This window comes from Corvus kubaryi, unplaced genomic scaffold, assembly GCF_017639235.1.
Source record: "Corvus kubaryi isolate FWS band 111438036 unplaced genomic scaffold, C.kubaryi_AGA036_p1.0 37367, whole genome shotgun sequence".
In the NCBI taxonomy this organism is placed as follows: Eukaryota; Metazoa; Chordata; class Aves; order Passeriformes; family Corvidae; genus Corvus; species Corvus kubaryi.
Genome location: NW_024581119.1, coordinates 1,478,666 through 1,495,949, shown reverse-complemented (window position 1 = coordinate 1,495,949; position 17,284 = coordinate 1,478,666). Strand labels below are relative to the sequence as shown.

At 45.5% G+C, this 17,284-nt stretch overlaps 1 protein-coding gene across 3 annotated transcripts in view; it reads left to right on the top strand.

The window, feature by feature from the left end:
• Nucleotides 1-6: 6 nt before the first annotated feature.
• SIK2 (salt inducible kinase 2) overlaps nt 7-17,284 on the top strand; it is a 29,321-nt gene continuing 12,043 nt past the window's right edge. For 2 of the 3 annotated variants that reach the window (XR_006017098.1, XM_042034340.1), the window contains exons 1-5: nt 7-165; nt 5,687-5,803; nt 6,582-6,645; nt 9,542-9,703; nt 16,146-16,270. Coding sequence is in view for 2 of the 3 variants with exons in the window: in XM_042034340.1 (XP_041890274.1) it covers nt 16-165; nt 5,687-5,803; nt 6,582-6,645; nt 9,542-9,703; nt 16,146-16,270 (618 nt within the window). In the remaining variant the exon portion in view is untranslated. Of the gene's footprint in view, nt 166-3,978; nt 4,139-5,686; nt 5,804-6,581; nt 6,646-9,541; nt 9,704-16,145; nt 16,271-17,284 lie in introns of all 3 variants that reach the window. The other variant, XM_042034341.1, reaches the window with a different exon arrangement.

Sequence of the window (17,284 nt, the reverse complement as noted above, 5' to 3'; positions counted from 1 at the left end):
CCCCCCGAGCCCAGCATGGTGATGGCCGAGCCCCGGCGGCCCCCGGCGCTGCTGCCCCGCGGGCTCGGGCCCGTCCGCGTCGGCTTCTACGACATCGAGGGCACGCTGGGCAAGGGCAACTTCGCCGTGGTGAAGCTGGCGCGGCACCGCATCACCCGCAGCGAGGTGGGCACGGCGCGGGGGGCGCGCCCGGGGGGCTCGGGGGGCGGCGGGGCCGCGGGGGCCGCGCGGGGCCGGGGTTCCCGTGCGCGCTCCGCGCCGCTTTTGTCCCTTCCGGCACCTCCCGCGGGGACACGGGTGTGCTGTTGACCGGAGGCTCGGAGCGGCGGCAGCCCCGGCCGCTGGGGTGGGGGGGTTTTCCTGCTCGCATCCTCCTGGGAAGGGCAGGATAACGCCTGCCAGGCCGCGGGCGGGTGCCCGAGGATGTCACCCCGAGGATGCCACCCCAAGGATGCCACCCCTAGGATGCCACCCCTAGGATGTCACCCCCAGGAGGGTGGCATCGCTCCCAGGATGTCACCCCAAGGATGCTCCGGGCGGGCAGCCGGTGCTTGCTCGGGCAGCACTTTCTGCTCCCAGGGAAGGTTCAAACCTCGTGCAGTGCCTGCCGTCATGCCCTGGATATTTTAGGGTTTCCTGACCTGGGCAATGCTGGGTTATCTGTTTCAGCACAGGAACTTGAGTGTGTGCTGAATTCTTCAGTACAGCATCCTGCAAGTTCACCAAACCCAACCATTTTTAGCCTCTTTGTTTAACCGCCCCCGTGTATTACCCGGTGATTATTGGTAATACCTGGTGCTTTACCTAAAACAAAAATGATTGTCAGTCTGCCTGGCTAAAAATGCAGTCGTGTTCACTTTAAAAAAAAAAAAAAAAGAAAAAAAGAAAAAAAAGGAGGTATCTGATGAGGGTAATGGCTCTGAAGGATCAGCTTCCTCTTCTGTGTTGTTTTAGGTAGTTTTAGTTGCTACACCTAGAGGTGAGCTTTTTGTAAGCCTCTCTTCTGGTTGCTCTCATTGTTGTCTGAGGAAGAGGTTCCCGTGCTGCTCTGTAGCTGACAGAAGTCACTGAGATGTTGTCCCAAGTGCAGCCTGGAAGGGCCTCGCCACTGTGGGCTCCTGGGGGAAAACCATTCCTTACCGGAATGGAAAAATGCCCCGAACTGCAGCTCGGTTAAGGAAAGCAAACCCCTGGTGCTAACAGGGCTCTGGCCACGCTGTGGTTGATGAGCTTTGCATCCCAGAGATTGAAAGAAACTTCTCCTGTTGCTTTATTTCTCAAGTTCATAATAAACTCGATTCTTTTTGAGTCCTTCCTTGCTCTTGCTGAAGAGCCAAGCAGTGTCAGTGTTCCCTTTCCAAGTTTGGTGCCATGTGCCAGAATTGCAAATGCTTCACTTGAAGATACTCGGTTGTCATTCACTCTTTAGTCCTCGTTTCTTTGGCAGGCTTTGTGATAGAGATGAAAACTTTAATCTTCATTTTTGTTGTCATTTTAGAAAGCATGTTTGTTTAGCATTGTTTGAAATAACAGAGGTTACAGAAAACACAGAGCTTAAAAGCTCCCTGATTCCTGTGTGATTTTTTTCATCTGTGTCCTAAGGAACTGCTGAATTCTCTTAGTCTTGAATTTTTTTTTAACCAGCTTTTTATCTTCTGGGTGATTTTTACAGCAGATTTGCCTGTGCTGGGGGTTTTTTGTCAAGGTCTTTGATTTTTTGAGTCAGCTCTGACTTCTGTAGTGAGTGTTTTTCTGGAATTGAATTGCTGAGTTGGTTGCTGAAAGTATTTACACAATCTTTGAGGAAGGGGAACCCTGTTAAGATCACTTCTGGTGATGTCAGAGGAAATAAATTCCAGCCAAATACTCTTTGGAAGAAGCACTTCCAGTTTGGAGCACCTCACCTGTTGTTGGATCCCTGAGCACACAAAGTGGAAATCCTGCTTGTTAGTGACTCCATATAGAAGGGTTTTCGTATTTCAAGCTTGTTCTAAACTGTTGCTTAAGTTCCAGTGGAAGAATATTCAGTTTTTAGGTCCTGGAAGGGCTGTGCTGGTGCACCCTCAGGTCTGTGCTGCAGGAAGATGCTGTGGTGCTGCTGAGACTTGCTCAAAAAAGCTGTTTTAAAAGGACTCCTCATCAAAGTTTCCCCTGAATCTCCTGATTTGAACCCTTTACATTCAGAACCTGTTTGTTGTTGGGCTTTTCTAGCACTGGTATTTTGAAATTGTGTTTTATATGGTTTTGACCTTTTAAATATTTGCTTTTTTGCCTTTTTTTTTTTTACACAACTCTGCCTAGCCAATAACTATCAAATTAAAAAAGATGGGCTCTTATTGCCTTGAATGCAGCACCTACAGATTGTGTGCAATCCATCCTTTTTATGGAAAGACTACAGATGAGAAGATAAAATTGCTGCCATAAGTTGTTAGCAGAGGTGAGAATAAAATGAAAACAAACACGAAGCAGGAGAACAAGGGCGTGTGCAAACAAAATCAGAAATCATAACTTGATTTCATGCAACCCTAAAATTCGAAATAGCCAAATAGAGGTGTGAAAGTTGGGAAAATGGGGGGATTGATAAGGATTTGTAGGAATAGAGGTGCTGCCTGACCCTTTTTTTTAGTGCCAGTCCACCCAGGGGGGGCTGAACCCGACCTTTGCTTGGCTTGTTTGGGTGTTTGGTGCCATTTGAGTGGAGGCCACGTGGCTTCCCTGCCACGCTCCTTTATCCTGCTGCCCAGAAATCCTGTGATCCCAGGGCAGCTCCTGCTAATGAGGCGTGGAAATGAGCAGAGGTTTTCCTGGGGAGGAGGAGAGGAGAGAACAGAAATAATTGGAAGCGTAAAGTCGCAGAAGATGGAGATTTGCTTCCAGGGAAATAGGATGGGAATGAAATAAGGAAAAGGTTTGGAATAGGTGTGAAATAAGGAGAAGGTCTGGAATAGGTGAAAGTGCTGCTTGGAAAAAGCAGGGAACTTGTGAACCACCCCCAAACCCCTTAATTAATTCCCCGTAAGGATTAATCACCTGCAGAGGAACTCTGCTCGCTGCTCCCCAGGTGAAAATAACCCTGGATGTCCCTGTGGATCCCTGGTCTGCTTTCACCTGGCTGCTGTTACAGGGAATTTGTATTTTTCTCTGGAAAAAATTATTAAAAATGACCCCCCAGCCCCTGATTTGATCTGTGGCACCAGTTCAGGTGTGCTCAGGTACCTGCAGTGAATAACTCCAGCAGAGAAAGCAGCTCCCTGTGCTACTCTGCACAATCTGGAGTTTTTCCAGGCTGCAGGAAGTTGTGTTTGTTAAGTTTAATGCATTTTATCTATTTTAAGAATGTACTGGGTTAACAAATCTGAATTTCTGTAACCCTCAGGGACAGAGCTCTGTTTGAATGTGAACTTGTAGGGGGAGGTTGTGTTGTGGTTTTGGGTTTTTCGTTTGGGTGTTCGCTTTTTGCCTTTGTTTTTCCTTTCAAGAATTAAATGAATCAAATAAAAACAATGAAAACTGGAAGTTGGAGTAGCTGAGGAGTAGAAGAACTTTCATCTTCTCTTGACAAGCATTTCATCCTCACTCCTTGGCAGTATCAATTCCCAGATGTCAGGGGAGGATTGAGCAAACTCCAGTTCTCTGGGCCTTCAGTGAAAGAGGAAAAGAAATATGTGCAATTCCTTGTATTTTTAAATGAGAAGAAACCATGAAAGCTGCAAAGATCTCTTGGAGTGTAACTCCTTCAGCAGCAAAATCTGGTGACAGGGGAAGATCAGGGAAGGCAGAGGATTCCCTTTTGGTTTTCCTTGTCAGATGAAGGATCTGCTAACATTATATATTGAAATTGGGGATTTTTTTTGCTGTTTGTTTCTAGCTGTTGCTAGTAGTTGTTGGCAAGCTGCGTGTTTAGGAACAAAGCACACTTTTCAGATAGGAAACTGCTTCTCCACCTCTAAGAATTACATCCCTTTTCCTGTCATCAAGACACAGCTGAGATCATGGACAAAAAGGAGCTGCTGCTGCTGAATTCCCTGTTCCTTCTCACATCCTCGTCAAGACTTTGCTGGATTTTAAGTATTTTCAAGTGGTTCTTCTCTAAAACCTTCCCTGGTCCTGGCAAGATGAAGATGCAGAATGAACTGAGGTATTAAATCTGCATTTGAGTGGAGGAGCAGAGGTGGCAGCTGCTGCTGTGCTGCTTCTCCTATAGAATGTACATTTTGTGGACATATTTAATACACACTTTCAGTTGTACAAGGCTTCCAAAGAGCAGGGAGTTTTTTCTTTCCTTCAAGTAGGTTTTTATTTTCCATGCTCAACAGCAGCTTTTCATAGCCCCAAATAACTCCCCACATCATGAGACAAGACATGGTTTGATGGAACGGGGTGAGATTTTTAAGCTAAAAACCCATTTAAACTGGAAATCCAGCTCGTTCTCCATTAGTTTGTAGCTCAAGATACTCTTAATTAGCAGTGGAGCTGTGCTCAGAACTGTTTCAGGTCCCTGTGGCTACACAATGTGAATGTGTTGGTGATCCATGGAACGGCGCAGCCCAGGGAATCTCGTTGGGGCTTTTGAGCAGATCCTGGCAGAATCTCATTTTCCTGGGGCTTGGGGAAAGACAAGGCACTTCTAAAGAGGGGAAAGGAGAGGGAAATGAAGTCGATAAATAGTTAATTGTGAATTCAGGTGGGCCCATAATCAGTGCTAGTGCAGATAATGAGGTTCACCTCCCGTGGATTACTGTCTCCTGTGCAGCAGCTGTCTCCCATGTTCAATAGTTTGTGAAATGCTGTTATAATTGGAAGCATTTGTGGGACGTACATTGTTTGCTCCTGCTTCAGCATTAATAATGTGATATTCAGGGTGAATAAACACCAGTTATACATTCAGCACTCTTTAGCATTTTCACCCTTTGCATGTGCAGTGGCTGTATTTTCACTTTCTTCTTGGTTTAAATTTTAAATGTCTTCTGTTGGAGCTTCTTAGTCCCCTAAGCATCTATAGTTACCTTCCCTTTGCATTTATTGGCTAAAAACAAGGTCAGCAGGCCCAAGATGTGCTTTGTGAACTAACTGAGATGTGTTTCCAAGGTTTGACTGATAAATTTATCTGCAGAGCCTTTCTCTGAAGGGATGAACTGCAGATACCCTTTTATAACAGCACATTAATTAATTAAACATGTCACAGCTGAAACTACGTGGATCCCCTAGGTTTGGATTATTTGTGTGGAGCCAACAGTTTTTCTCTTAAAATACCATTTTGTAGGACTCAGATTTGCCACCTTGACTGCAGGAATGGGCACCATTGAGCTTTTTAAGAAGATTTGGGTCACTGCAGGGTCCTTAGTTGTTGATATAAGAGCACCTGGAGCACTGGCCTCCCTCACGTGTTCTGTGCCTTCCATTCCATGGAGAACATGCTTTTTCACGTAGAAAACCTGCTTTTTCTCATGGAAAACCTGCTTTTTCTCACATGCTGATGTGGGTGAGAGCCCTGCAGCCCCTCAGAGGGACCCCTGACATGTTTAATGCTGTCCTGCTGTATTTTTCAGTCTGGGATTTGTATTTCAGAACTCCCCAGAAAGCTTCCAGTTACCTGGGGCTGCGTTATTCCCTTTCTAATGAGGGTAAACTCATGAGGAGCACGTTGGGGGAGTTTTTAAACCTCCCTTTTGCTGTTTGTCTGCAGGTGGCAATAAAAATCATTGACAAATCTCAGCTGGATGCTGTGAATCTGGAGAAGATCTACAGGGAGGTGCAGATAATGAAGATGCTCGACCACCCACACATCATAAAGCTCTACCAGGTAGGCTTAGAGGGGGCTTTTCCCTATTTTTCCTCCTTTTTCTGCTAAATAAAGATGAAGATCCCACTTAGGACCAGTTCAGCTTTAATTTCATTTTATGCAAAAGAAGCTGGCACGTGGTCTTGAAAACACTGATCTGCAAAGCAGAGATGGAGCTTAAGGAGTTAAATTTTCAACTGCCTTGATAATATCTCCCCCAGTTCCTTTCTGAATGAATGAAAACACACAAAAGTGGCAGAGGAGAGGCTGAGAATATTTAAATTGAGTCTGAAGATCAGCAAGATCACTTGAAGGGAGGGTGATGGTTGTGCAGTGCTCACTCCTGCAGTGACTGGTTAAAAATGCATTTCACAGATGAGTTTATTTTTAAAATAGCTTTCAGATTGGCTCACCAGTTTGCTTTGATTTCTGAGCAGTCTCCTGGTACTTTCAGGCCTGTTAATAAATAAAATGCAAAATCAAATTCACAAAGGCCTTGCCCATGGACAAGTTCAGTTCGTGCTGAGCTGTTTCTCTGAGGTTACTGAAATCAACCCAAAAATACGTTGAAATTGTTGTGTTGAAGTCCCAAATGGCTTCTTGAAGTGGAGGATTTTTCACTCTCAGTGAAGCTCTTGATAATTTTGTTTGCACACATTGGAAGATTGTGACAACTCCACGTGCAAGGCAGAGCTTTCACAGCTTTAGGAGAGAACCATAAAAATGAGCATCCTTTTGGGTGTTTAGTGGCTTTTTTTGCTCTTCCCACAAGCCCTCATGTGTGATTTATCATCAACAGGTGATGGAGACCAAAAGCATGCTGTACCTTGTGACAGAATTTGCCAAAAATGGGGAGATTTTCGGTAAGGAGGAGAATATGTCCATGTTCAACATTTTAATGCAGCCCTGGTCTCTGTGTAAATAAGGATCTTTTGGGTCTGTTATGAGCGATTTAATATTTCTGTGCAGTTTTTTTCTTAGGTTCATCATTGTTTTCTGATTTATTACAATGATTTCTCAGAGTGGCTTTTGTAATTGAGGATGGGATATTCAGCTGATACTGAAAACAGTCTTACACATTTTCTAGATCATTTCAGCATAAACACCTTGCTGGACAAAGCTAATCAGGATCTGCAGGGGGTTTTTTTTAATTGTAAAGATTCTTTCTAATATTTAATGTAGATTTCCTTAGCTGAAATTCCAACCACTGATGGCTGCAGCTGTTCCTAGGCATTGATAAGATTGGAAATACAAAATATCTTCTGATAAAGGGATTATTTGTTCCTTACTGAGCTGGAACTGGATGAAGATGTCCTGAGTGCCTTGCACTGATGCCAGCTCCCAGAAGGGTTGGGAGGGGTTTGTAGGGAATGGCCAGTCCAGCTCTGCTCAGGACCATGGATGGAGACTCCAGGCTGCAGCCAACATTTGGCCACCTGGAGAGTTAAAAACCCTTTATTTTAAATTGGATTTCTTCTGTTTCAGTTGGTTTCCACTGCCTTCTGTCCTTCTGCTGGGTGCTTCAGCTGGGAAGAGCCTGGCTCTGTCTTAGGACAAAAATCCTGCTGCTTTGGGCTTTGAACCTAAAATCACTTCTGGTTTCTATTTTATTGTAGTAAAACGAAATAAACCCCAAACCCTACTGTGGAAAGGTGCAGCCAGAGGGTGACAAAAGGCCGAGATAAATTTACAAAACTTGGAGATTTCCTAGCTGAGGTGGCTTTGCTCTTTCAGCCTTTGCAGGATGCACAGGGAGCTCTGCTCAGGGTGTCTGCAGTGAAATCAAGCTGTGGCTCTTTGCTCCAGAGGTCTGGCTACATATTCCAGCAGATCCTGAATGTCCTCAGCGAGCTCCAGCCGCCTTGGAGAGTGGTTCCTGTGCCCAGGGGCTGGCACAGTGCCCCCATCCCAATCCCAGCCTTCCCTGTTTGCACTCTGGTTAATGCACAATCCCCTGCTGCTGCTCCACGAGGGAGAGGGGTGATCCCAGAATAAATGACCTGTTCTGGGCACTCTGAAGGGCCAGGGTGGTTTGGAATCTCTCAAGGAGTCCTGACAGGCCAGAGCCATAAAAGCAAATGACAGCTTGGCTTCATTAACTTGTTTGCTGCATTGCTAACAACTGATGGATTAACAGCTTAGAGAGCTGGCTGGTGCTCAGGGGTAATTTAGTTTGTGCCTTTGATATCTGACTTCACCTTGATATCATATGATTTGTCAGTCACTCTGTGACTGAATGATATTTAGCTTGCAAATATTATGATCTCCCCTTACTGCCAGGCTTTTGTTTGTTCTTGTGCTTTGCCAGGTGAAACCAGCTGAGAGTGTGTGAGGTGGGGTGGGAGCTCTGAGGAGTTTCCAGAGCTGCAGGTCCCAGAGATCAGCTTTGACCACAGAGAAAAGTTTAAATGAAAGTAGTGCCAAGGTTATAAAGTCCCCTAAATGATGCTTTAATTAAAAATCCCCCTAAAACACAGGCTAACAAAGCCAGGTTTGGAGCTGTGTTCGGCAAGATGATGCTGCTGGGGAATCACTGATGTTACACAGCTGGTTTAGAAAATAAGATTAATCACTGGCTCTAAACTCTATATGCATTTGCTGCTCCTTAGCCACTAACTGCATTCTTTGTGGGATGCTGAAGGCAATTCTGAGCCCATCCTAAAAGCTGATGCTCTGATTTTGTGCTCCTAAGAGGAGTAGAATTGGCTGCAGAAGCTGCTCTGTCAAGACTCACACAGCTGCTGCTCCCCTTGTTTTTGTTCCTGAGGACAAGTGAAGTTTTTGGTTTCAGGGCTAACATTCGTTTTTACAATGTAATCAAATATGCAAACAAAATGTTCTCTCTGCCTGTGACGTAGTGAGGACGAGAGAGAGGTCAGGATGGGCACCTTTGGGGTACTTGTTTTATTTCCAAAAAGAAAAAAAATATATATTTCTATCCACCACACAGCCTCTGCTGAGGCTTCAGAGGGAGAAGTGTGGTGTGAAGCGTAGAGGAATTAAAGCTGGAAGTATCCGTGATGGTGAAGCAAATTATTCCAAGTATTGCCCATGAGCTGTGTTGTGAGAATATTGACCAGGGAGTTATAAAAGAAGGAGCAGAGAAGAATTTCCTCTTTTTTTTTCCTTTTTTTCAGAGGGTTGAGTTGGAGAACAACAAGTTGGAAACTGCTTTGAGTTCCTTTGTGCTAATTTTTTGAGGGAAATCGCTGAGTTTCATGATTTTTGCCTGCTGTCCAGCCCATTTAAACCTGATTTGCTTGATTTTTGCTGATTTTATTTCCCAGATTACCGTGAGTTCTGTTGTGAAAATATTGACTGGGTAGATGTAAAAGAAGGAGCAAAGAATTTCCTTTTTTTTTTCGCCCCATCCTTTCACAGGGCAGGATGGGAGAGCAACAAGCTGGAAACTGGTTGGAGTTCCTTTGTGCTAATTATTGGGGAGAAATCACTGAGTTTCAAGCTTGTTGCCTGAGTCCATTTAAACCTGATTTGCTTGATTTCTGCTGATTTTATTTCCCAGATTACCATGAGTTCTGTTGTGAAAACACTGACCAGAAAGCTATAAAAGAAAATTTCCTCTTTTTTTTTCCCCCGTTTTTTCAGAGGGTTGAGTTGGAGAACAACAACTCGGAAACTGCTTTGAGTTCCTTTGTGCTAACTTTTGGTGGGAAATCACTGAGTTTTCAGGGTTGTTGTTTGCTGTCCAGCCTGATTTAAACCAGATTTGGTTGAATTTCTGCTGGTTTTCTCCCCCAGATTACCTGGCCAGCCACGGCCGCCTGAGCGAGCCCGAGGCGCGGCGCAAGTTCTGGCAGATCCTGTCGGCGGTGGAATATTGCCACGGCAGGAAAATCGTGCACAGGGACCTCAAGGCTGAGAACCTCCTGCTTGACAACAACATGAACATCAAAATAGCAGGTACTCCATGCAGGAACACCTTATTTTTATCTATTTTTTTTTATACAAAACCCCCTCCAGGAATTCACTCGTGCTGCCCGAGATTCCTTCGTGGTTTTCCAGGTGAATATTTTTCCGTGGTGGATATCAAAGTCCGTGCAGCTGAAATATTTCCAATATTAACTTCCAGAAAAAAAAAAAAATTGGGAGTTATAGACATTTTTTCGGTGGGTGTCATGTCATGTCTTTAATGCTGCCAGATGTTCAGGTTAAAACAGAGTTAATCAAATAACTTCTTTCAACGTTAAAAAAAAAAACCAAACCTCAAAATGGAAGCTTATTGATTTTTTTTTTTCCTTTTTGCATGCATGATTTCACTTTAATTATAAATTTAGACACAGCAGATGTTGCTAGCAATAGAAATCGTTTTCATTACAATTCCACGGATCCTTCCATGCTGACTTTAGCCCAGAGAGGCTGGAAATGGGAAAAATAGAGAATATCTTGATTTGGGGGACTGTTGAACTTCAATAATAGGGGAGTGGGAAGGGGGAGTGCTGGAAGGAGAAGGAATTTACCTTCCTCAGGCTACAAAAAGCAAAGTGATAAAACATTTCTGATCATTGCTGGATTATTTTACCCTTTCATTTCCCTCCTGGCATTTCTGGAATGGGGAAAGGGTTTTGGTGCCTTGTGGAGCTTTCACCAGGTGGGTTCATCAGCACTGCCATTCGTGGGGTGGTTTTCTGTTCTCATTTCTGATTTCATACTTGGATTCACCTCCAGCAGCTCCTGGCAATCAGAGTACCTGGAGAATTATGGCTGACAGAAAATTTATTCACCAGGCCGGTTTCTGGCTTTGGTAAATGCTGAATAAATCCTAAATACAGTCTGAGGGTTGCCAGCCACCCCCTTGCTCTGAGGAACTGAGCTGAAAGAAGGGAATTTCTGTGCCATTGTTCATCTGTGCTTTCTTTCCTGCCTTCTCCTCCTTTTCACCTGCCCACTTCTGCCCTCTGATCCCTCTCCACATCAGTGTGCAGCTCTGCAGCTTATGCTCTTCAGCCTGGCAGGGTTTTCCAGGGCTCCTCAGGGGTCTCAGCTCCTGCATCCAGAGGTTTTCCTGCCCTGGATGTCCTGAGCCCTGCAGGGAAGCAGTGGCAGAGGTTCACAAACCCCTCCCTCAGAGGCATTTCAGGAGAGCCATTAACCACAGCAAGGCTGGAGCCCTGAGCTGTTCTGTCACCCCGAATTTCAGAGCTGGAGCTCTCCAGGGACTCTGTAAACGGTGGATAGTGGGAGTGAGGAGATTCCATCGGCTGCTGCTGCCTCTGCCCTGCCTCCCTGCTCTCCTGCTCCACTTCTCCATTGCAGAAAGTTAATTACAGGTGGGCTGGATGCTAATGAGCCCATTAGCTGCTTCTTCCGTGGATCTCTGTCAGGCTTTATCAGGTTGATAGCAACTCCCCGTGTCCAGCCTGGCTGATAAAGGAGCTGGAGGAAGGTTCAGGCTGCTGGAAACTTTGTAGTGATTTGTGCTGAGTCAGTTGTTGTATTTTTCTCTGGAAAGGAGACGGATGACGAATTCCACAGTGTTTATCTGGGATTTTTGGAGTTATCTGGTGCTGTGCAGATCCCTGGGAACAGCCTCTTCCAGTCGTTCATCTTTGTCATGGCTCATTTATCAGGCTGGGGAAGGACAGAGGGCAGCCAGGATCCCAGCTCTGATAGCTGGGATTTTCCTCTGATTTCAATTAATGGAAGAATTGAAAAAAGCAGCACAGTAACCAATGAATTATTTTGATAAAGCTTTTCTTAACTTCCAGTGGGCCTCTTGGCTCAGTCTGCTGCTTCCAAGGTTTTATTGAAGCTTTTACTCTTCAAGAATACAACAGTTTTTAGTCAAATACTGAAACATGCACAAAGTTACCTCTGTGTTTCAGGCACCAGGAGAATAAACTAACATTCAAAAATGTTCCTAAATCTGTGAGTTCGTGGGATTGCCACCTTTGATGCTTGAGGCTGGAGTGAAATCCAATAGTTTTGTGTTAATATTGCTCTAAAAGGAAGGGGACAGGTAGAATTCAAAGGATCTTCTCGCTCTCAGTAATTGGACAAGAAACAGGATGAGTAAAGAGTTTGAGGTGAGAGCTTTGATAGGTTTATTTTCGAGAAGGTGTGAGGTGGCTGGGAGCAAAGCCCTCCAGTTTTAGTCTAAGTAGCAAAACTGAAGGTATTAATGAGATAAAATGTCCATTCAGAAGGGGGAAAGTGAGGAATGCCACGCCAGGTTTGACATGGAATTTGTGCTCAGCACAGCAAACCTTCCTGGCTCTTCCCAAACTTAAGCAGCTGGATTGGTCCGTGTCCCCTTTAGATTTGCTGCTTCTTGAGGGCATCACTTGAGGGCATTTCAGCTCTCACCGAACACAACCTTTGCTGGCTGCCCGTGCAGCGAGGAATCCGCGCAGTGAAACCCAAAGGCAGCTTGGGATCGGGGCCCAGCTCCTCGCTGGGAACTTCCAGCCCCACTCTGGAACTCCTGGCAGTGCCGTGGCCAGGCTGCTGTGTTTGCAGCAGCCCAGGTAGGCAGAGACTGTTATTTTGAAGAAGGCTGGAGTGCTGCTGTGGACAGGGAAATATGCATTGACGTCAGGAGTGGCTGCTCAGCATTCAGCCCCTGAAGTGGGTCAGGTTTGCTGCTGCCAAGCTCATACCTTGCCTTTATCAGCACCTCTCTCCCCATTATCTCCCAGGCTCACATTTCTCCTCCAACAAAAGTTCCCTGTGGCTCTCTGCAAGCCAGGCAAGATTGAGTTCTGCTGGTAATTTTAGGAGAATGGATTAATTATAGCTCTGGAGCTCCTTCTTGAAGGGTTCTGGAGGTACAAATGAGAGGCTCTGCCGTCCTGCTGGATGCTCAGCAGAAGTTGCAGCAGCTCTGGCAGGGAGCTCCTGTTTCTCAGATTGCAAACGGGGCTGAAATCTCAGCCTGTTTCCATTTTTACCGGGAAAACAGATTCCATTGCCATGCAAAAAAATGACACCTTCGAAATTCGAGATTATTCTAAAGGGGGTAATGAGATTGAGAAACCAAATACCACAACTGTGGAGAGCCAATATTTGCAGATTGCACAAACACCGAGTTTATTCAACTGAACACAATGCTGCAAATGATGGCGCTTTTTTTGTTTCTTTTTTTGTTTTTTAAACGTGCAGATTCAGGCAAATGTTAAGAAGATCACTCCATTATATAATCTCAGTGCTCTGGTAATGAGCCCAATTTCAGTCCTTTTAGAATTCTGTGGCTGGCATATGTTTGTTGTTTGGTTTTTTTTTTAGAGGGCTGGCATATTTTTCCCTTGAACATCAGTGGTGTTTCCTCTGGAACGAGATGTTTTTGGGTTAAAAGTGACCACTTTAGATCCAGAATGGCTGTGGCACACCAGCAATGGCAAAGTAGGAACAAGGTGGAAGGGGGAACAGAGAGAATGAGAGACTCATGATTGTTTTGTGCTTAACTGAATCCTGGCCACTCCAAAAAGTGGGACAACTCAACTGACAGTGCAGTAGTTAAAAACTGAGGAAGCCCCATGGACTGAGCATCCAGGATCATGTCTAAATCCTGAGTTTTTTCTTTGAAAGGGTTTTCATGGATGCTATCCATGCTGGAGTGCTTAGAAATTGTTTACAACAGCCATTTGTGTGGGGAGGATAATGGAAACAAAAAGGGGTGACCACAAGAAGTTGTGTACCCCAACAAATAATGCTGATCTCCCCAGCCAGGGAATGATTTTGTCCAAAACAGAACAGAACTGGATTTTTAAAGGTGAGAGCCAGTTACTGACATGCAGAACACTGGTTTTAATTCCTGTATTACGTGAAAAAGCCCAGTGCCAGTCAGGAGGTATCTGGCAGTGTTTTGTGTTGTCAATGCTTGCTGAAATCCAGAGCTGAAGGGTTCTCGTGTTTCATCGGTCATAAAAAAAGGAAGAAATTGGAGTTTCAGAGGTGCAGGTCAAAGGCAGAATGGGGAAGTCATTTTCCAGGTGTAAATGCTGGTACCCCAGGCACTGGGACTGGTGAGGAATTCCCACTTGCTGTGTCTGTGCCTCCTTGGCTGCTCCTTCTGGTAGCAATTCACAGCCCTTTCATTCATGAATTTCCCTAATAAAGCTCAGTCGTCTGTGCTGTCACAAGACCATCAGATGCCAGCCAAGAGCTGCTCTTCCACCCAGTTAAGCACTGCAAGTTCTGCAGTTCTCTTGCTCAGAGAGGGAGCAGAGGCCAGGATCAGCTCCAGGATGTCCTTGCTCTTGAGGTCCTTTTGATGACCATAAATAAAACCATTATGTGTTGTGAGATGAATCCTGTGACGGTAATAACGTAAACCTGAGGCTTCTCTTATATTGGCTCTGTTCCTTTTGCTGCTCAGATTTCTTCATGTGTCTTTTTGAAGAAATCACCAAAGAGGTAACTTTAAATCCCAGTCTGGATGGGCAGAGAATTTCACTTTTTTAGGATTTGGAAATCCTTGTGTTCCCAAGCAGGTCACGCTTTCTTTAGCTGTGCTTACAAATAAATGTTCTTGTACTTGTGAATCTGATAGGAAGATTTATGAGGGTGGCACCCGAGTAAGAGCTGCAGTTCAGAGATAAAAACCTGATGTTTATCTGCAGCACTACGAGGATGTTGAAAACCTGACAAATCCAAGATAAGTGAGGGGAGAAATCAGATTGAACAACACCTACACGGAGTGGCAAAATGCTTCTGGAGAGGAGGGATCGCTCCGTGTCTCCCGAAGCATTGTCACGGTTGCCAAGCCAATTCTGTGTGAATAAAAGTCTTCTCAAAGAGAATAATAATAATAATAATAAAAATTCACAACAGCAGTCTGGCTGTGATAGGGGAAAAAAAAGGAAAAAGGGGAAGAAGGTGACACAGAGTGGTGGGGGGATTACAGAGTGCTGGGGTAGATTTTGTTGTCCCCCCTGTGTTACTAAACAGCTGAAGCTGTTTCAGAGCTGCAGGAGGATGAGGGAGGAAGGGCAGCAGGGATGTTCTATCCCGTGGCTCCTGGATAAGTTTGGAATCTGAGCCGGCCTTGGCCTTGGCAGCCCTGGGGCTTGGTGACGTCCCCGGGCCGTGGCGTGACCGTCCCTGCCCGTCAGGGCTCTGCTGTGACGCTCTGGTGGCTCCTGACCTTCACCCGGAGCCCTGGCATCCAGCCTGGCTGCTCACAGCCAGCGGGGTCCCTTTGATGGTGGCCAGGTCCCAAAAGTTCACCCTGCGGGGCTGGGTATCGGGTTTGCTGACCCTGATCCCAAACAGGGCTCTCGGAGATGGAGGGTTCCACACGTATCAGGGAATTAGGGGAGTGTAAGATGTTTTCTTACACCAAAATATGTTCGTTCTCTGCTCCAAAACCCTCTGCACTCCTGGTGTTCCCAAAACTGCTTCATTTCTGAGTGATCTTGCAGGTAGAATTCCATTAAAGGGCTGCTGGAGCTCCTGCTAGGAAAGCAACCCCCACTCCTTTCCCACTGAGCTCGGTGGCAGCAGGCGCCTTCAGTCCCAGGCTGCTGCTCTAAACCAACTCCAGGGTGACTTTTTTTGGAGTCTTTGTTGAATCTCTCTTCGTTGCTTTGATTCCAAGGGTTCTCTCCTGGTTTTCTGGCTCCTCTGAGCAGCACAGCCGACACAACCGGGGGTTCAGCAGAGCCTGTGATAACCAGGGCGCTTATCAGCTTTGCTATCTGCTGATCAGCATTCACAGCATCCCTGGGAGGCATTGGGAGCTGAATCAACAGCCTGAGTCCTGTTTGTCACAGCAGCACCAGGCTCTGGCTCACTCCAAGCACGCTGCTTTTGCTTTTCACCACTGGGTTATAAAAATTCTGATTAATATCAGACCACAGCTGGTCATGTATTAAACCAAAAAAAGAAGCATTTAAAAGCATGGTTTTTTATTTATGGACTGGTAATTCCAAGGGCTGCAGACAATCCCAGTAGCAGTGTCCTTCCCAGCAAAAGTCCCCTCGTTTTCCCATGCCTGTTGCTCTTGGCACAGCTCCTTCCTCCCAGCTCCAAAGCTTGTCAAAATTTATTGTGTATTCAAGGCTAGAGAGCACCTGAAATCTCAGATTATCTCTTGGCAAGTCAACAATCTCATTTATCTGCTGTGACTGTCAGTTTGTTGAATTTTAATGATGGCTGTTTATAAACTGGTACAAGTTTACTCACAACTCCTCCAGGTTGTGAAGGTTTTGCTGTGTTTTAATAATTCCACAATAGGAAAACCGCAGTAGAGGACATCCAGCATCCCAATATTTTCAGTGGGAGTCCCCACAAAAGGATTTGGGATGGAATCAAAGTGGGCTTTCAGGCTTAGGCAATGCATGTAATTATTCTTTGTGGTGCAGTGGAAGCTTGGAGTGACTTTTCCATTGATTTTTTCCCACAGATTTTGGCTTTGGGAATTTCTATAAGAGCGGGGAGCCTCTGACAACGTGGTGTGGGAGCCCCCCCTACGCAGCCCCAGAAGTCTTTGAAGGCCAGCAGTATGAGGGACCCCAGCTGGACATTTGGGTACCATTTTCCTTTCTTTTAATTGCATTCCAGTCAACTTTTGGGAAGCTGGAACGAATCTTTGGTTGTTCTTGAGCTGCAGATTGGGAATCTTCGATTTTTCTTAAGCTGTGGGTCTGGAATATTGGATTTTCTTTTTAAGCTGCAGACAAGTTGTTCCTCTTCAGGTTTATTTCTTGAGTGTCCTAAAATGCTGCTTAACTCTGAATGGAATTGGGGTTGCCTGTCCAGGTGGCTGCTAAATGTGCACTGCAGGTGGATGTCAGAGGGCAAAATCCTCCTCCAGAAGCTCCCTGGCTGGATGAGTGAAATTGGCTTTTTTCCAGTGCCTTTTAGTGTTTTCTGGGCTAAGTGGGAATTGAACCTTGACGAGGTTAAAGGGGTTCTGAAGCCCAGACACCCAGGAGAGAGGGGACTGCTCTGCTTTGATCTTGGAGCTGGAAATGAGCTCGTTTGTGCCCCAAAACCCTCCAGCAGCAGCTGCCTGGGGTGGAGTTGGTGTCTCAGTGTGTATTATTCCAAATGAGGAGGGGAGAGAGGGCACTCCCTGCTCTGATGTAGTAGGAAAGGGACTAAAAGGAACTGCAGAAATTCTGTGCACCCTTCAGAGCCTGCTTTTCATTCCTGCTTTGCTTTTATTGGGGTTTTGGGGGGTTTACTTTAATTTTCTGATTTTATGTTAACTTTTTTGATTCACATCTTAAAGCAACCAGAGACAGGATGATTGGGCAGCCTGGAGAACACTGCACACAGCATCACCCAGGCACTGACTTTTTAGCCAGGGCAGATCATGGAAAGCCACCTTTGGGCCGCTCAGTTAATTTAAATTCATCCAAATTGCCTTCCCAAATAACAACTTGGTGAAGTTTTTAATCAAACAAATAAAAACCATGCTTTTACACACATTTATTTGGCCTTGGGCTGACTGTGTGTACATAAGCACACAATAAATACTGGCTTTAAAGAGGCTCCAGCCTTCCTGGACCTTTGGGGACTGATAAACACAGAGCAGAC